The sequence below is a fragment of the Telopea speciosissima genome, chromosome 11, assembly GCF_018873765.1.
Source record: "Telopea speciosissima isolate NSW1024214 ecotype Mountain lineage chromosome 11, Tspe_v1, whole genome shotgun sequence".
NCBI lineage: Eukaryota > Viridiplantae > Streptophyta > Magnoliopsida > Proteales > Proteaceae > Telopea > Telopea speciosissima.
Window position 1 is genome coordinate 28,245,906 of NC_057926.1, and position 19,559 is coordinate 28,265,464.

At 41.6% G+C, this 19,559-nt stretch overlaps 1 protein-coding gene across 3 annotated transcripts in view; it reads left to right on the forward strand.

Annotated features, from left to right (window-relative positions):
* Nucleotides 1–2,557: 2,557 nt before the first annotated feature.
* LOC122644588 (ER lumen protein-retaining receptor-like) overlaps nt 2,558–19,559 on the forward strand; it is a 47,272-nt gene continuing 30,270 nt past the window's right edge. The window contains exons 1-4 of one of the 3 annotated variants that reach the window (XM_043837967.1): nt 2,558–2,565; nt 6,592–6,601; nt 7,986–8,102; nt 16,719–16,984. In XM_043837967.1, coding sequence (XP_043693902.1) covers nt 8,012–8,102; nt 16,719–16,984 — 357 coding nt within the window. In that variant the 5' untranslated portion in view covers nt 2,558–2,565; nt 6,592–6,601; nt 7,986–8,011. Of the gene's footprint in view, nt 2,566–6,591; nt 6,602–7,943; nt 8,103–16,718; nt 16,985–19,559 lie in introns of those variants that run through there. The other 2 variants (XM_043837968.1, XM_043837966.1) reach the window with 2 other exon arrangements.

A 19,559-nucleotide genomic window follows, 5' to 3' on the forward strand; every position in this document is an offset into this window, starting at 1 on the left:
CAGCAACATGGAGATCGAGTCGACATGGAGGGAATTGGGAGTGATAAGATAGTTATCAAATGAAAAGTTCATTTCCTATTTGAGGAGATTCCGAGGAAAAGCTGGATAGACGCAGAATAGACCGGGTGACAGAGAACAAGTTGGGATGATAATAAGAGGATTAAGGAGTCCATATAAAGATGTTCTATGTGGTCAAGTCATCCATACTTTTGAATGCCTCATAGCATTTGGCCAACGAGTTGAGGATACCACTGCTTGCAAAGATTTGATCTCTAAGGTAAATCGATATGCACCTGAGGCCAGTAACAGTAGGAGATCCTTCCAATGAAAAAGTTCAGGAGTGAATGTTGCAATGGACTCTTCTTCCCATGCGACACCAGTCATGGTCACCACGGAAGCCCCTTATATGCTAGAACCTGCAAATGCCTCACATCCTCGCTCTCAGCCAAGAGAGTTTACTGATTTGGGAGTGGCCCGTGGCATTGTTTTTTATCAACTTGTGAAAGCCGGGCTAATTAGCAAGCTCAAACCAAAGCCAGTACCGGAGAAAAAGCTGTAGTGGTATGATCCAAACTTGTATTGTCATTTTCATGGACAGAAAGGACATGACATGGACATTTACCCTAGACTGCAACATGAAATACAAGACTTGCTTGATGCAAAGAAAATTGAGTTTAAGCCCAAACAACTTGATATGCCTATAAGTCTCCCTCATCATCACTCCAAAAGGATTTGGGGGAATTGGATCCGATTGTGTTAAACAAGGACTTGGCAGATTATGGCCAATCAGTCTGTTTGGATGTTCCTTTTACAAGTAGGGTACTTCCAGTGGCATCTACCGTTCAAGATACAAATATGTCTCTTTCTTCTCCACAAATCACCGAGGTTGATACCAACATGAGAGGAATGAATGAGCCAGGGACTTAGAGAGATGAAATTTACAATCTGTCAAGTCAATTTGGCTTTGACATCAGTATTCTCGGCCTCTATCCTGGTCAAGGGCTCTCAAATTAGAAGTCATGTACAAGCACCTGGTAATAGTGCAAAATGATGTTGAGTTAAGAAATGCAGTGGTAGCTGAAACTTGAGGTAATAAGGTTTAGAGCTGGCAATTGCAGAGCTTTCATGGTCATGTTTGGACTTGAGTTTGTTAGAGTTATAGGCAGTCCAGTTGTCAAGTTTCCTTCTGTTTCTCCTCCTGTTGGAGATGTTCCATTTTTTGTTGAGTCGGTCCTAGTCTGGACCAAGTCTGATCTGATTACAAATTCAAGTCAGTCTAGTTATCAAGTTTTCTTTAGTTTCTTCCCCTATTGGAGATGCTTTGCTTCATGTTGAGTCGGTCCTAGTCAGGATTAAGTCTGATGTAATTACTCTTTTTATCAATGAAATGAGTGTTTCTAAGTATATTGATTCTTCTTCTTTTTTTCCCATCTTCTGATATACTACATGCATTTCTATTATCTTGAGAGGTATTTTGGGTGCATCAACATCCCATTCCATCTAGCACCCGGGTACCAGCACGGCACGGAGTATACAGACCAAGATGGCAATCAATAAAAATAAGAATTTTTGGGGCCCCGGCACCATAACCCAATATAACGAGGTAAAGCAATATGTCAACATCTCATCAAATCATATGCAATATGGTTTTATATGCAAATGCAACATGAGAAGAATGAATGCAAGCACATAACCATTATATATTCCATAAGATTGTATCTATATATATATATCAAACCCAGTCATCACCCATAACCCACTACTGTTTGCTTGATTGCTATTTGGTGAAGTTTGGTCAATTGCACGCACTCTTGTATAGATTCCAAGGTCTGAGAATGTGTGAAAGTTGCGTTAGAGGTATATAAGTGGGTCCCACAAAGGGTCCAAACAAATAAAAGAAGTTTGGGTCAAGACAGTAGAAGCAGATGAAGGAACGGAGTCAGACAGGTGAGTCCGGTTGTTGATCCGTCCAGGTCATGCCCAGAAAATATATGGCATGGACTCACGGGCGGATGCGAAACATGGATCCACTCGTGCATCCGTCCTAACCCTGAGACACACCCGAGAGAAACCTAAGCATTCTGGGTCTCGAGCGGATTCAGCTTAGGTGGTTTCGCTCATAACTCTGCCCAGAGGAACAACCCGGTTAGGCTAAACGGACTAACGGACGAATACACGACAGTGAGTCTGATCGTTCGTCTGCTGCCCTTCCTTTGAATAGCTGCGAAGAGCATCACCTCCAGCCCTTCATTCATGGACCCTTAAGGGTCTTAGGGTTGGGGAGGTGAGCTCAGACCTTCGTTGGAGGTCCAATACACATGGCTCTCCAAGGAGATAAGGGGATTTGAGGGATTTAGGTCCATCCCCAAGGTCATTCCCAAACCCAAGCTAGGTTTAGGTGCTTGAACAGCAGAAGAAGTATTCAAAGCCATGAATGCATCCAGCACAGGAATTTGAGCCTCAAAGGACATTATCTAGGGTTTGTTGGGTTTTTATGAGAAATCCCCCAAGCTAGGTTTCGATCCCAAGAGGATCTCCGAACCCATAAATGGAAGAGAGAGAGAGGTAGGTAAGATCATTTACCTCAAAGTCAGATATGTGGATGATTCTCCACCTCCTCAGCCCTCCCCAAGTTCTCCCTCCACCAATGCCTTCAATGCTCCAAGTCTCCAATGTTTCAGGTAGGTAGAGAAGTAAATGAGACTTGAGAGTGTTAGGCCTGGTTTTAAGACTAATCTCCCCTATTAAGGTCTATTTGGATTCGGGCCTTTTAAGGTTAAAACCCATTAAAAGGTTTATTGGGCCACACTTCAAGGTCAACTAGAGTAAGGTACAGTATCATTCACAAGGTTAACATCTTACCCCTCGCCCATCACAACGTGTCCTTCGTGATCCCGAATAATTTTTCGATCGCGATACTAAGCTTATCACTAAAGGAGGTATCTAGCTGTGGGGACACAGGGTACGCCTTTCAGTACTCCTCACTTTGCAGACTTGTGCTAGAGGGATGATCGACGAAATCACCATCGATAAATCTTCCCCACTGCCGGTTGAGGAACCTCTCCTCCACAAGTAGGCCCGTGAACTGGTCAATGATCTTGTGGCTAGGTTTGACCACAAGTGAAAATAACTCGCCAACAAACACGATAGTATAATCTACATGTCACACAAGAGAGAAACTATTAATAAATAGTAAATTCGGGCGAGGGTGTAACATAACTATTCCCCATACTCCACAATAAAATGGTATAGCAGAGCGAAAGAATAGGATGCTTTTAGATACGGTTAGATCGATAGTGGTGCAGGCCAACCTCCCAATATCCTTTTGGGGGGATGCTATGTTGACCACTGCCTACATCCTTAACCACGTGCCATCACAATCAATTCCCTCTACTCCCTATGAATTGTGGAAAGGCGCAAAGCCCACTTTGGGGCATATGCGACCATGGGGAGGTGCATGATATGTTCATAGTGCCTCCCATAAGTTTGGGAAACTTGACCCTAGAGCTAAAAAGAGTATATTTATAAGATATTCTGATACCTCGAAAGGCTATGTAGTGTACGGTGAACATCAAGATGGAGGAATGACAGAGAGTGAGTCCTGCGATGTGGATTTTTTAGAGACCAATTTTCCTAGCATTAGTGACCTAGTAGAGACCTTGATCTCTTTGAGATAGAGACTGATGAAAGCGTCTCACCTACTCTTGGTGAGGGTGAGGAATTAAACACTTATCATGAGATCACTAGAGAGGGTAAGAGTGATCATCAGCCCAATGGGAGTGCGCTACCTAATGAAAGCATACAACCCGCGGGTCAAGAACCCTCTGCGCGTAAGAGCACACGTGGATACGTTCCCCGACGTCGTTTTGAGATTGAACGGGATGTTGCCCTCCTTTGTGTCCCGAGGGATGAGGATGAGCTAACCTCAGTGAGCGAGGCACTCTCTCTTCTACAGCTAAGGAAATGTGGCAAGCTGCTATGGAAAATGAGTTGAGTTCTATGAGCAAGAACCAAGTCTGGGAGTTAGTTGATCTTTCACCTGGGCGCAAGGTCATTGGGAACAAGTGGGTCCTGAAGTCAAGCGAAAGGCAGATGGATCAATTGACAAGTATAAGGCACGTCTTGTGGCAAAGGGATATACCCAACAGGAGGGTATAGACTATGATGAGATGTTCTCCCCTGTGGTGAAAATGGCCTCAATTTGCATCATTCTAGCCATTGTCGCAAAATTGGATTTGGAACTCTAACAAATGGACGTTAAAACTACCTTTCTCAATGGAGAATTGGACGAGGAGATCTTTATGGCTCAGCCTGTGGGCTTTGAGAAGAAGGGACATGAGCGCAAAGTATGCCATTTCAAACGTTCCATCTATGGCCTTAAGCAATCATCCAGGTAGTGGTACATTAGATTTCGCCATGCCATTACCACTGCGGGTTTGGACATGATTGAAGAGGATCACTGTGTGTATGTTAAAAGATCCAAGCTGGGGTTTCTCATCCTATCATTGTATGTTGATGACATCTTGTTGGCTGGGAATGACATTGAAATGATTGTCGCCACTAAAGAGTGGTTGTCCTCTACTTTTGTGATGAAGGACATGGGTGAGGCCAACTTTGTGTTGGGCGTGAAGATTGTGAGGGATCGCACTAGGAGACTTCTTAGTTTGTCTCAAGAGACTTATATAAAGAAAGTCCTGGAGCGGTTCCATATGAGCAATTCGAAACCCATTGATACTCCAATGGACAAGGCATGCACTTTTGAGCCTAGACCAATGCCCTAAGAGTGATGAAGAGAGAAACCAAATGTCCAAATATCCTATGTATCTGCAGTAGGCAGTCTGATGTATGCGAAGATGTGCACGCGTCCAGATATTTGCTTAGCCATTGGCATAGGGAGCCATTACCAAAGTAACCCAGGGCCAGCTTATTGGCAGGCAATAAAGAGGATACTTCGATACCTACGTGGCACTGCAGACCTCTCTCTCACCTTCAGTGGTTTAGACTTGAGACTGAGAGGCTACAATGATGTTGATTGGGCTAGTGATAGAGACGAGCATAAGTCCACTTTAAGGTATGCATTTGTCTTGGGAGGCGGGGCTATCACTTGGAGTAGCAAGAAACAGACCTACATTGCCCTGTCCACGATGGAGTCGGAGTACGTCGCATGTTTGGCAGTAGTATAGGAGGCCGTTTGGCTCAGGAGGTTCTTACAGAGACTTAGTGTTTCTGCTCACTTAGACGATGCTGTGCTTATACACTGTTATAGCACGACAACGCTTGCATTTGTGAAGGACCCCAAGTTCCATGGCAGAGCCAAGCACATTGACATACGGTATCACTACATTCGAGACATGGTAGCGCAAGGTGAAGTTATTCTGCAGCATATCTCCACTAGCAATATGTTGGCTGATCCATTGACTAAGCCCATTGCCAGAGATGTTTTCCTAGTTCACGTTAGGAACTTGGGACTCAGGCGGATCTGATATGTATTTGCTTTGGGAATACTTTGTTTGTGATGGACATTTATTTGTATTTTTCTTACATTTATTGATGAGCATATATTTTTTTGAGTAATCTTGTGTGTATACATTCACTATTTGTAAAGATGTCACCAGGCTTAGAATCGACCCACTCACACGGGTGATTCGCCTCGGCGCTGGGGTGTAACGAACGAGATGAGCCCATGAGCATGTGTGCTCTATGACACCTTAGTTAGAGCTAAGATGAGACCTTTACTTGGTCCAACTTGGAAGACACCACACTTCCAAGTAGCCTATTAGAATCCAGATGTGAGGTTCTAGGCAGAAACCATGAGGGTGACTGCGCTAGAGACTCAGGTTAGGCGCTTAAAGTAGCGACTAGACTAAGATCTGTATGACGTTTATTTATTGCGAGTGACATGCCCACCCTAGTGGGAGTTACGCCATAGCATGCACATCATACTACATGTGCTTATATCGACCAATTGTGAGAGTAACCAAATGGGTCCTTGCTTCATCACTATGTGAGCCACATGGATTATATTAATCCCATAGTACCCTTATTACCTGAGACAATGTCATGAAAAGGACACTCAATGACACTACTTTGACGTTCTCCTTAGGACCATGGATGATGCGGTCCAGCGGGAAGCCATTGGGAAAGCTGTTGGGGATATTTGGATTGACATGAGGGGCTCAAGAAAAACCATTGGACGTTACACCTTTGTTATGTGACTCATTGCACGGGCGACTTGTCGTATTTGTGATCGACGCAGTCATGAGTACATTACATACCAAGGATTGACATTACTCATCATGAGGGGTCGAGAGTGTTAGATAGGGTGTAAGTGGATCGTTTGGGGTATTTTGAGATTTTTTGAGAGTGATGTACTATGTTGGTTAGATGGAAGTTTGATGTAGTACTCCTACCTTGTATCATCTCGACAGGTCGCACGCCCCATTACCTGTATGAAGGATAACGCGGAATGAGAGAAACTTGAATGCATAATATATGTGCCATGTGTGGGCGAGTGGGAGATGTAAATTTGTGATGGGCTTGAGGTCCAGCTGGTCCGCCCACATGGGGTAGGCCGGCCGAGCCAATAACGAGAGAGAGAGAGGGACGGTCACTTAAGTGACCGATCCCTCCTCTAATTGGCCAATCCCAGGGTTTAGCCTATATATAGACATAAGGCATAAACCCTAGGTGCATTAATTAATTAGATCTCTCTCTCCTTCAAGTTCTGTGTTATCCTAGGGTTTTCATTCAGTCGCTTAGGGTTTTGTGGTGTGGAATTCTCTGTGGAGAAGTCTGTAGAGATTGTGTGGTGCTCATAACTACAAGCTGCATTCGATCGTCCCTTCCACTGCGATTCCATGGTTTAGGTAATCCCTAAACCTCTGTGATTAATGGAATGCTTATATGCTAACAGTCAAAGGGTATATTTCTATTTATTGTGTGAAGTTTTGTGGCTATAGGTTGATGTATTTTTGTGGTATTTTCTCTTATCGAGGTTTTGACTAATGGATCTTTAGTTCTATTTCTATAAACTTGTTTTGTGATGGCACTAAAACCATATATGAGTTTGTTTATTTCGTCGTCATAATTCTTAGACGTCGGTTTGAAAAGATTACATATGATCTTAGGGAGGACACTGAAGAAGTAAATCCATGAAATTTGTCTTAGTTTCATATTCTAAGTTGCTTTCAAAACCATCTTGAAACCATTAAACATCTTCTCCCTTTTTTATCGGCCCTGGAATCGTTTAGGAACCAGTACAGTCCCATTCTGTTAATAATCGGGATTGGGACCTAGGTTTAGTCCCGTTTACTAAATGGGACGGTACTGGGATTGGCACCTTTTGTACTGGTATTGGTATAGAACCGTCCCAAGTACTAGTTACCATCCAATTGACAGAAAATTATCGCCCCCCGTGCTGGGGGCGGTGCTGTGCGCATCGTGCGGCGTAGCAACGCCCATGTGTGCACAGTGGGCTCCACCATGCATACATGGGCAATGCTGCACCGCACGATGCGCATAGCATCCCCCCAGTACTGGGGAGCGATAATGATCCTTCAGGCCCCACCGTGCACACATGGGCGGTGCTACACCGCACAATGCGTACAGCAGCCCCCAGTACTGGGAGTGATAACGATCCTCCAATTGACATCCTTTTAGGCACATACCGTGGGATCGTGGGTAATGAACCATTCTTATGGTCTAGCAGTTTCCTGACGGTATTCTTGCTGCTTTTTTTTTTTTTTTTTCTGTTTTGTGGGGGTAATGGGTATTCTTGTCTGTTAGACCAATGTACTGTACAGTGCACGGGCATGACTCTTCAGTGATCGCCACGAGTTAGTTCGAAGTCAAGTCAAGTGAAATGAAGATATGGAACCTTTTTTTTTTTTTTTCCCTAAACGAATGAAGATATGAAACTGAAAGTCTGAAAAACCTTTTCAACCTTTTCACACTCACTGAGTCACCAGTCTCACACAGAACGACAGAGAGAGAGGGAGAGAGAGGCGCAAAGATGAATGTGTTCAGGTTAGCAGGGGACATGACCCATCTCCTCAGCATCGTCATTCTCCTCCTCAAGATCCGTACAATGAAATCTTGTGCAGGTGTTTTCTTTGTTCATATACACAAATACTCGCTCTCTACTCTCTTTCGATTGTTGTGTTGATTCTATCTTTGAACATGATGGAAAAATTAGCTTCTGGTTTCTCTGGTTTTCTGCTTCTGTACGGTTGGCTCTCAGTTTTTATTGAAGCAGCACAAACTCAGAATTTTAATTCATTTTTTGGTGGCTAATCTGTAAACAAATTAAGGTGTTTGTGTTACCAGTGCCCATTTCTGAACGCCCGCAATATTGGGTTTGAGCTTTTGCAATGATACTAATTCTACCTGTTTGTGCCATTTAAGAAATGTTTTGAGCATCTCATGTTTGCTCAATTTTTTTATTTTATTTAATATCTGTGGTTTTGGCCTTTTGTTTCCAATTTCAGTCCCTTTGGGCTGCAGCATTGCCGTTGCTTGGATTACCTCTTCCAGTGTTATATTTCCTCTATCCTTTTCTCTCGACATGTAATGGTAATAGCATTAGGGTTGTGGCTATCGTGTGTAATTGTTTCAACTTCCACTGCCTGACTTCTTACCCTTGGTTTTGGCATCATTAAGATTATTTTTTTTTCTCCAACTTTACGAAGAAGCTGTCATTTATGCATTTTATATGCTTTATTTTATTTTGTTTAGAAGGAAAGTCTGCTAATCTAGTTTCCAAAAACATCTTGTAGTTTAAATTCTCTACTTACTCCAGATTCCATTCAAATTCAATGATTGGAAAAGGTACAGTACTACAGTTGCCTTATATATATTCCATGGGGCAATTATATTCTCTGCTGCAAGCCTTTTCAAGATTCCCAAGTCTCTTCAGCTTCCAGGGGGCAATACCCATCCAATATGGTTATTAATTTGGATTCAGTTTCAGTCAATTTATCATTTAGGTTGACTGGCACTAAAATAACTTGTTCTCTGCTGGTGAGTGATGTACTTTATGCCCAAATATTTTTGAGCTATCAAGAAAAAATTAGATAGTGGTTCCACCTCACTCGTTGAGTCGCTGATCTGTCATTAAGATTTATAAAGTCACTGACAAACCAAACCATATAGTGTTCATTGAAGGAGTATAGAATCTCCATTGATGGCCTTCCAGTTTTCCACAATATTTGTGTTCCAATCTTCATAGTCTCCTGCACATTCTCTTAAGGATTAGTTTCAGATTTTTTTTTTTTGGATAGATGTTACTATCCTTTCGCATTTATTGCCCTCTTTTTAAATGGGGCTTTTCTAAAGAGTCTTCAGAAAACCTTTACTTTTACTGTTGGTGTAATGAAGATTACAGTCTCTTCAATTATTTTAGGGTTCTTTTTGTCAGAAAGGCTAGGCACACATGCTGCTAAGCACCTAAGCCTGAGGTCTGTATTCATACCAGTGTTTGAGCTAGTGGTCTTTTTTTGGGGGAGTGCACCATCTGGAATTTGTTTGGTGCAAATAATTGCAGTGAGAGAAATGTCATTACACAGATTTGGGGTTGTTGTTTTTACTGTTTCGATCAATTAGAGTTTTCTGGCCTTGGGAAGCAGCCAAACTTTCAGATCCTGCAATCATTCTCTTACTGATAAAAAATCTGTTGGAAAGCGTGCATTTTTGCTCAAGTCAGGACAATAGGGACTTAACAAGCGGTTCAGAAAACGATAGCTTTTTCTTTCCCACAATTTTCTTTACCAATTTGGCAAATCTAGGTATCAATAAACATGTCGCAGTAGGTTTCCCTTCTGATTTTCTAAGGTGATTCTTTTGAACTTGTATTTTTTTTAATTTTTTTTTAACCCGAATTTTACCTGGGAGCTGGGCTAGCCCCTGTAATATTATTAGTATCCAAAAATTGAATAAAGAATACAGGGGAGGACGTACCACCCCCAACCCAAAGGGGCAAACACTCTCAACTCAGACCCAACCCATACAATCATGAGAAGAAACGCTTAAACTCTACTTCCTTAGGATTGGCAAGCCAGCCCTCTCTTCCCGAAGAATACCCTGAAGGTCCCCCGGTGGTTGGCTGCCATAATGGTAAATGATTGAGGAACTTGTATCACAAGCTAGGTTGGCCATCCAATCAGCCGCCCTGTTACTTTCCCTATAAGCAAAGGATACCAGGGCCCGAGTAGAACAAATTAAAGCCATGACTTCCTGGAACCAGTACCATCCCCTCTATAGGTTACACATCTTGAGATTAATCATTCTAACAATGGAAGCAGAATCCGAATGTACCACAAAATTAGTAAGGCCTGAAGCATGGCACAGTTTCAAACCATCTCTCAAAGCTCTTAGTTCTGCCATGATTCTTTTGAACTTATATGATTATTGCAAGTGATTATTATTGTAAACGATTACTTACTGTGAATGATCCACATAGAAAGTGAAGTGTTAAGCCAAAATTTTCCTTTCAATAAAACAATTCGAAGAGAGGGGGGGAGGGAAATCAAATTTTTTGATATGCATGATTTTAGTGAGAATCGCTGCAAAGAATCAACATTCCCCTAGAATAACTGTAGAGGAGTGATATCAAGAACACCTTACCAACTGGAGGGGATGGGCAGTATTTAAGGACATGCTTCAGATATCCTGTGTCTATAAGACATATTGAGAGATTAGAATTAGGAGTGAATGCTTGGATGATTAATGATTACCCCAATCTCTTTATTTATATTATTGAAAATAAAGGATAGAATTATAAGTAAGCAATGTGGGACTAAAACCCACATAATAGAAACTTGAATAAAGCAGTAAAAAGTCCAGAATATCCCCCACGGTATTTTGGCCCATATAATCCAACACTCCCCCTCAAGTTGGAGCATACATGTTGTGCATGCCTAACTTGACTAAGATAGGAAGAAACACTTTGCCACTTAGCCCCTTGGTGAACACATCGACTAACTGATCAACAGACTTCATAAAGGGAACACAGAAGAGTCCAGTTTCGAGCTTCTCCTTGATGAAATGTCGATCAACCTCAACATGCTTAGGATGATCATGCTGGACAGGGTTATGAGCAATGCTAATGGCTACTTTATTATCACAATAAAGCATCATGGGAAGATGGACAACAACACCAATATCCTACAACAATCCTCTAAGCCACAAAAGTTCACAGATTCCTTGTGCCATTGCACAAAACTCTGCTTCAGCACTGGACCTTGCCACAACATTCTGCTTCTTGCTACGCCATGTGACAAGGTTTCCACCCACAAAAGAACAATAGCCAGAAATTGATTTTCTGTCAATAGAGCCAGCCCAATCGGCATCAGTATAAGCTTCAACCTTCAGATGGCCATTGGGAGAGAGAAAAATTCCTTTTCCTGGTGCAGACTTCAAATATCGCAAAATACGAAGGACCGCCTCCATGTGAGAGGAATAAGGATCATGCATAAACTGGCTCACCAAACTTACAGCAATGGCTATGTCAGGTCGTGTGTGAGAGAGATAGATTAGTTTGCCCACTAATCGCTGATAACTGCCTTTGTCGACAGGTTCACCCTCTTTCTCCTTAAGTCTTGTAGAAGCTTCCATAGGAGTATCTGAAGGATGACAACCTAGCAACCCAGTCTCAGACAATAGATCTAGGATATATTTCCTTTGAGAAAGAAAGATGCTCTTTGAAGATTGAGCAACTTCTATCCCTAGAAAATATTTTAGAGTCCCCAGATCCTTTACTTCAAACTCACGGCCAAGGAAGTGCTTCAATTTCTTGATAGCATCACAATCATTACCAATTACCACAATATCATCCACATAGACCATGAGAATAGTTACTTTGTCACCAACTCGTCTGATGAACAAAGTGTGATCAGCATTGCTTTGCTTGTATCCTGCTGAAATCATAGCCTTGTGAAACTTGCCAATCCAGGTTCTAGGTGATTGCTTCAAACCATAAAGAGCACGCTTCAATTTACAGACCTTGCCCCTGGTCCTGTCATAAGAGAAACGTGGTGGAACATCCATATATACCTCTTCCTCAAGCTCCCCGTGGAGGAAGGCATTCTTTACATCCAATTGCTGTAGATCCCACCCAAGATTTGCAGCACAAGATAATAACACCCTTATAATGTTGAGTTTCGCCACTGGTGCAAAGGTCTCCTGATAGTTAACTCCATAAGTTTTAGTGAACCCCTTTGTAACTAGTCGTGCCTTATAACGATCCACTGTCCCATCTACCTTCTGTTTAACCACAAAGACCCATTTACATCCAACTGGTTTTTTCCCTGGAGGAAGAGCCACAAAATCCCACGTATTATTTTTGTGTAGTGTTCTCATTTCTTCCAACATCACTGCCTTCCACTTTCCATCTGTAGATGCTTCCTGCCAATTTTTAGGAATGGAAACAGAAGAAAGAGAAGATACAAGTGCACGAAAAGAAGGAGAAAGAGAACTATAAGAAACAAAACGAGATATGGGATGCAGAGTGCAAGTCCTAGTGCCTTTGCGATAGAGCAATAGGTAGGTCGGAGGAAGATAGTTTACTAGGAGAGGAAGAATCTGGATCTTGAGCCGGCAACTGGATGGGTATCGGTGCTACGTGGATTGAAGGTGCCCCCTTTTGGTGCTTCCCTTTTTATAGGTGATCATATTGGAGTTGTTAATCTTCTTTTGAAACTCACCAATAGTTCTCTGGACAGGAGTCAGCTCCCTTTGAATAGGAACATCAGCAACACTCTTTCCCATGGTCTCCCCTTGTAAAGGACTCCCTTCGGATGAGGGGGGAACAGCCAGAGGAGGCTGGGCAGCAGCCAAGGGAGATTGGGCAGCAATCAAAGGAGGCTGGGCAGTACCCATAGGAGGCTGGACAGCAGCCGTAGGTGGCTGGACAGCAGCTGTAGGTGGCTGGACAGCAGCTGTAAGTGGCTGGACAACAACCGTAGGGGTTAGAAAATGAGGAACCTGAAAAAACAACACATCTTCACTAGAACTCTTCCCCTGAAGAGGTGGTGAATAATAATAGGAAACGGTCTTATGAAAAATAACAGCCATACTGACCAAAGTACGGCAGGAAGGGGGTTGGTAGCACTTGTAACCCTTCTGGGTTAGAGAATAACCCAAGAAAATACAACGTAACCCCCTAGGTTCAAGTTTGCCTAGAGATTTTGTATCTCTAGCATAACACACACAACTAAACACCTTGGGAGTTACAATAAAGGAGGAATTCCCTAGTAAAACTTCAGCTGGACTACGGGAGTCAAGAATCCGGGAAGGTAGCCTATTGATGAGATAGGCAGCAGTGTGGACAGCATGTCCCTAATACTAAGATGGGACATGTCTAGCAAACATCAAAGCCCTGGCCACCTCTAACAAGTGGCGGTTTTTCCTTTCTGCCACACCATTCTGGGCAGGGGTATCAACACAACTGGTCTGGTGAACAATACCATGGTTAGCTAGATAGTTTTGAAATTGAGATTCTTTATACTCGGTTCCATTATCACTTCTCAATATTTTAAGAATAGCCTGGAACTGAGTTTGGACCATTTTATGAAAATGCCGAAAACATTCAAAAACTTGATTTTTTATGTGTAAAAGATACACCCATGTGTGCCTAGAGTAACAGTCAATAAAAGAAATAAACCATCAGTGACCATACAGAGATGTTTTACGACTAGGACCCCAAACATCAGAATGCACTAATTGAAAACAAGAAAAACTCTTTATATTTGACAAAGAATAAGTTGATAAAGAATAAGTTGATCGTGTTTGTTTGGCCAGAACACAAGCCTCACAAAAAAAGTCATCCTTAGTATATGGGATAACCAAACTAGGAAATAAATGTGCTAAAATTCCTAATGGAGGGTGACCTAATCTCGAGTGCCATTGGTAAAGTTCAGAAGAGACCAAAGAGTTCTGAGGTAGCGGAGAAGGTAATGGTGGTAGAGAGGGACGACCATCTTTAAGCAAGTACATTCCACCATGTACTTTACCCAGTCCAATCGTCTTCCCAGAGCCCAGATCCTGAAAAACACAATGCGAAGGAAAAAAAGTTACTTTGCAATTAAAATCACGAGTAATACTACTAATAGAAAGAATGTTAGTAGTAAAATTAGGAATATATAAAACAGAGGACAAAGGAAGAGAAGAAGTACAGTTGATGATTCCTTTTCCAGATATGGAGGAAAGGGAACCATCAGCTACTTTGACCTCATCTTTCGCAGAAGTGGGAGAACAACGATGGAACAGGCTAGAGGAACCGGTCATGTGATCTGTAGCTCCAGAATCTATGATCCAATCGTACCCAAAAAAGAATCTATGATCCAAGGATGGGAAGCTACAGAAGCACAGTGACCACCAAACAGAATACCTGACTGGGCAAAGTATGAACCTGAAGGAACAGCGGAGTTGGCAGTATCAGCAGATGTAGTAGAGGCAGTAGCAGCGGAAGTCCTTAGCACACGTAGGAATGCCTGAAGATCATCCTGGGATAGACCAATGTCTGTACCAAGGGTTGTAGTAACAGTCTCGGTGTGATGAGCCTTGTTCTTTGGCTTTGTCTTTGTCTTTGTCTTGGCAGGCCTTTTTGCTTTGAAGTCAGCTGGTTTCCCATGAAGTTTCCAGCACTTCTCTTTGGTGTGGTAGGGTTTGTGACAGTGCTCACAAACAACAGTCCTTATAGTAGAATCACCAAGAGAAGCAGTGCCAACAGGTGCAAGAGTAGTCGGGGTAGCATCCTTGAGGGCTGATCTGTCAGTAATAGGTGGGTGCAGCATAGCAGCCCTACGGTTTTTCTCAGAGGACACCAAGGCATAGGATTGTTCAAGTGTAGGAAAAGGCTTATGGCCCAATACTTGAACACGAATCTGGTCATACTCCACATTTAAACCAACCAAAAAATCATACACTCTGATCTTGTCCACATGCTTCTTATATAAAGCAATGTTAGCAACTGTAGTAGGGTGGAAATCAGAGAAGTGGTCCAATTGTTGCCACAAGCTGCGTAGAGTAGCATAGTATTTGGAAATTGAAAATTCTCCCTAAGTAGTATGGAGGACCTTCTGCCTGAGTTCATATACTTGGGCATCATTGCCAAGCTGCCCATAAGTTTCCTTGCAAGTAGCCCAAATCTGAGAGGCTGTATCGAGGAGAAGAAAATTATGTTGAAGTCATAGAACCAATCAGGTAGGACATGAGAACACCATTGTTGGCAAGCCATCTTTCTTGAGCAGGACTGGTCTCAGTTGGCATAACAGTGGTGCCATTAAAGTGACCAGTAAGGCCACGGCCAGCAATGGCAAAGGAAGCTGACCGAGACCAAAGCAAGTAATTAGAACCATCCAATTTGATTGGATTAGTAGGAAATGTATGAAATTCAGATTTGGCTTGGCCATCACCAACAGAAGTTGCAGTAGAATTAGCTGAGTCACCTATGATCAGAGAGAAGTTGGTGTGATGAGAAACCCAAGAATCCCCTCAAGGGAAGGGCTGAAATTTGGTGGAGAATCCTCTTTTAATATAGGGAGAGATGTCTAAAAAAACCAGCAGTATCTGACAGAGAAAACCTTGAGATCGACTTTTACAGGGTTTTGAAAAAAGCCCTGATTTTGGTGAAATCGATGGAGGGCTGATTGCTGTAAAAAAAACACCAGATAGAGCTGAAACTTGGATCGAGTATGTTTCTAATAGGACTGAAGTACTCCTCCAAAAACCAGCCCCAATGGAAACCTAAGACTCTTAGATCGATATTTGTTAGGGTTTTGGAGAAAACCCTGATTTGATGACAAGAAATCGATCTAGGTCTTCAATCTTGTTGGAGATAGGAACTGAGCCAAAGAGATAAATACTGCCGTAGTTCTTGAGTCTTCAATGAGGTAGATTGGTCCCTTGGCAAGAAGTGGAAGTAATCCAAAAAAACTGAAGAAGAAAATATCGTAGGCAGCAAGAGCTTGTCCCTATCGATCAAAACTGTATCATAGGATGAGGTAAAAGGGGGGCAGTAACTGGATCTGTCGATCACCTCGTCAGTGCTACCCTAGTGTGAGAATGATGGAGAGAGAAGATCAAAACAGAAGAGGGGGGTGGGAAGAAGAGGTCGAGATTGAAAGGGAGGAGGGGGGGAAATTGAGAATGGAAGGAAATTCCCTAATTCAAATCTGCTTTGATGATATGTTGAGAGATTCGAATTAGGAGTGAATGCTTAGATGATTAATGATCACCCCAAGCTCTTTATTTATATTATTGAAAATAGAGGACAGAATTACGAGTAGGCAATGTGGGACTAAAACCCACATACTAGAAACAAGAATAAAACAGTAAAAAGTCCATAATACCCGCACGGTATTCTGGTCCATATAATCCAACAAGACATTTTGCTAGAAAGGAAGTCGTCAATAATTACAAAAAGTGGGTATGGCAGTATCAACGTTGATGTTTTGACCTGTTACCTTGGGGATTCAGTTATATTCTTTAGCCAAAGTAAGGCATGAAAAGAAAAAAAATTCTTGACCTCTGAATTTTAATAAAGACTAGTCTTTACTTATTATATTGTGATAGAACTCATGGTTACATAATTCGTCCTTTTTATTGTTTTATTTCCATATTCTCCTTTCGGTTAAAAAAAACTTCACTTATCCATAAAAGTACATTGTTAGTTTGATTTTCCTCTCTTTGCAAATAATGATTTACCTTTTCTGTTTTTTCAGGAATTTCATTAAAGACACAAGAATTATATGTTATAGTCTTCCTTGCTCGGTATCTTGACTTGTTTACTAAGTACTTCTCTTTGTACAACACTATAATGAAGCTGGTGTTTATAGCCACTTCGATAAGCATTGTGTGGTACATGAGGTACCATAAGGTGGTAAAGCAGACTTACAGCAAGGACCAAGATACTTTTCGGCATTACTTTCTTCTTCTTCCTTGCTTCTTATTGGCTCTTGTGATTCACCGTAACTTCACTGTCACTGAGGTATAATTTGATTTAGTTTGATTTTCTGTCTGCGCCAACAGTTTTGCTTCATACAATTTACATCATATGCTTCATTGTCAGTGAATAATTTATCTTTAATTTGAATATCTGTTCTCCAACAGTCTTCTGACTATTTAGTTAATATGTCTCAAAGCTTCACAATTTAGTCCATTGCGTTAAGAAACTAAACTTCTCCAGTTTTTGCTGCTGGTCCCAAGCCCGGATAGAGGAGGGTTGATGCATCAGGTCGGCATTGTCAATGGAAAAACCCCAGCCTTGGTGCGTCAGGTCGGCAGCTGGAACTAGAAAAATCCTAGCCAAACCCTTTCTACAAGGATTCTAGAACCTTATATTATCAACTTTATGTGAGGGCGTCCCTCACCTAAATAATCGATGCGCTACACTATAATTCGGATGTAGTGAAAAGTGAGCAAGGTTAACCTAGGGCATCCTCTATAGTTGATGCACCGTGTCAGCGTCCTGATGCAGTGACAAGTAGGCAAGGGTTCTCGCACCGTGGATGAGTGCGAGTAAAGAAGTTAGTCCAAAAGCGTAGGATTAGGTTAGCATCTTGAAACATTGGATCTTTAACAGGTAAGAGTCTAGAGTTGATAGATGTTATGATGAGAAGAAGGATTAACATAGTTTGTATTCAAGATACTAGATAGAAAGGTAAAAAAAGCTAAGGAGTTGGACAATTTTAAACTTTGGTATACAAGGATAAAAGTAATTGAAGTGGAGTGGGCATAGTAGTGGATAAAGATTTAACGAATGATGTGGTGGATGTTAAAAAATTTGGAGATCTGATTATATCCATCAAGCTTGTGTTGGAGAAAGTAGTCAATATAATTAGCGTTTACGAACCCCAAGTAGGATTGGTTGAAAGTAGTAAGTTACAATTTTGAGAATACATGGATGGATTAGTTCAAGGTCTTAGTCAAGGAGAAAAGATTATTATAGGGGTTGATCTTAATGGTCATGTCAGGATAGATCGTAGAGGCTTTGTGATGTAGATCATAACTCCATATGTAACCACAAGAAACAAGCCCCAAAACCAGCACAGCAAGGTTGTGGATTCGACTGCTGTGAGAGGCAGCCTGGTCTGATGATGTGGCAAGTTTCTGTTGGTTCGATGGAGCATCACCTAAGGCAGCCCCAGCCCAGAGAGAAGCATGAAGAAGAAAAGAGGTGTAGACAGAAATTAAAAAAGAAAGGAAGTTACTGTTCACATGAACAGTGATTTGGGGGCTGATATGGACAGCTGGTGTGAAGATTAACTTCTAGATGTTGGTGGAATATTCTATTAGAAGCTGCTATTAACTTAGTTTCTATTTTTGTAATAGTTTCTTAGTTATTAAGTCTAGGTATCTAATAGTTTCTAATTTATTTAGTTTCTATTTTAGTGTCCTTCCTTTTGTTTTAGAAGCCTGGATCTATAAAGCCTTGGTAGTTTCTATTTTTCATTAGTTGCTATTTTCCTACCTTCTATTTTGGTTTTAGGAAGTTTCTATTTTTTACCTTCTATTTTGTAAGCTTGCCTAAGCTATTAGTAGGTCCCCTATTGTAAGGAAGGATCAGATTTGGAGAAAAGAATTTTCAGGCCTTGTTGCCATCGGTTATGGGAGAAATTTCATGTTTCAACAGCTGGGATAGCTGTGGGTGAGAGTCCCAGGCTGAGAGAGCCATTCCCCTACCCCCTTCTCTTCTTTATCTTCTTCTCCTTTCTTCGTATCCTTTTTATGTTCTTCATATGTGACAGAAAAGTAGCAATAATAAAAAAAAAGAACTGCAGTTTCTAATTTGTTCTTTCCAATATATCGATCCTGGCTGCATTTGATCTCCCGCTGATTTCCCCGGTTCGAGGTCGACTCTTGCATTACTATGAAGGTGTACATGGAGGATTGGTTTTGGAGAGAGGAATGAGAGGATCTCAGTTTAGATTTTTCTGTGGCATATGATTTATCCATTGTAAACACTACTTTGAAAAGAGAGAAGAATAGTTAGTTACCTTTCAAAAGTGGACATTATAGTAGCCAAATCGTATTCTTCGTAACTAGAAGGCTCGATAGGTTGTTATGTAAGGATTGTAAGGTTATACTAGGGGAGAGCCTAACCACACAACATAGATTAGTGGTCATTGATATGTGCCTCTGATGCAGTATCAAGCCTGAAGAAGATCCCTCATGCTATTTTGGTCCACATAAGAACTAGACCCAAACCGCAGGGCCAAGAACCAGCTCCAATTAAGCCCAAACATGGGTTAAGCTGGCTAGGGTTAGTCCTTGTGATATTATTGCTGGTAAGGCCCATTAAGTTGACTCCAAAGAGCCACTAGACCTGAGTTTAATTTTCTTAAAATGTCTTTTAATATTCCAATGTGACTTTTCATTTTCCTAGGCTTCGTTAATGAGTTGATTTCTTTTTCTAGGTGCTTTAATTAGATTTTTTCAGTTTTCAAGTTGGGTCTTTTAAGTTTTCTATGCAGAAGTCCAAAAGTTTGTGTAAGTAATTAATTTTACTTGGTATTAGTTTCTAGGTAATTTAATGCTTTATTGGAGTTAGTTTCTAGGTGATT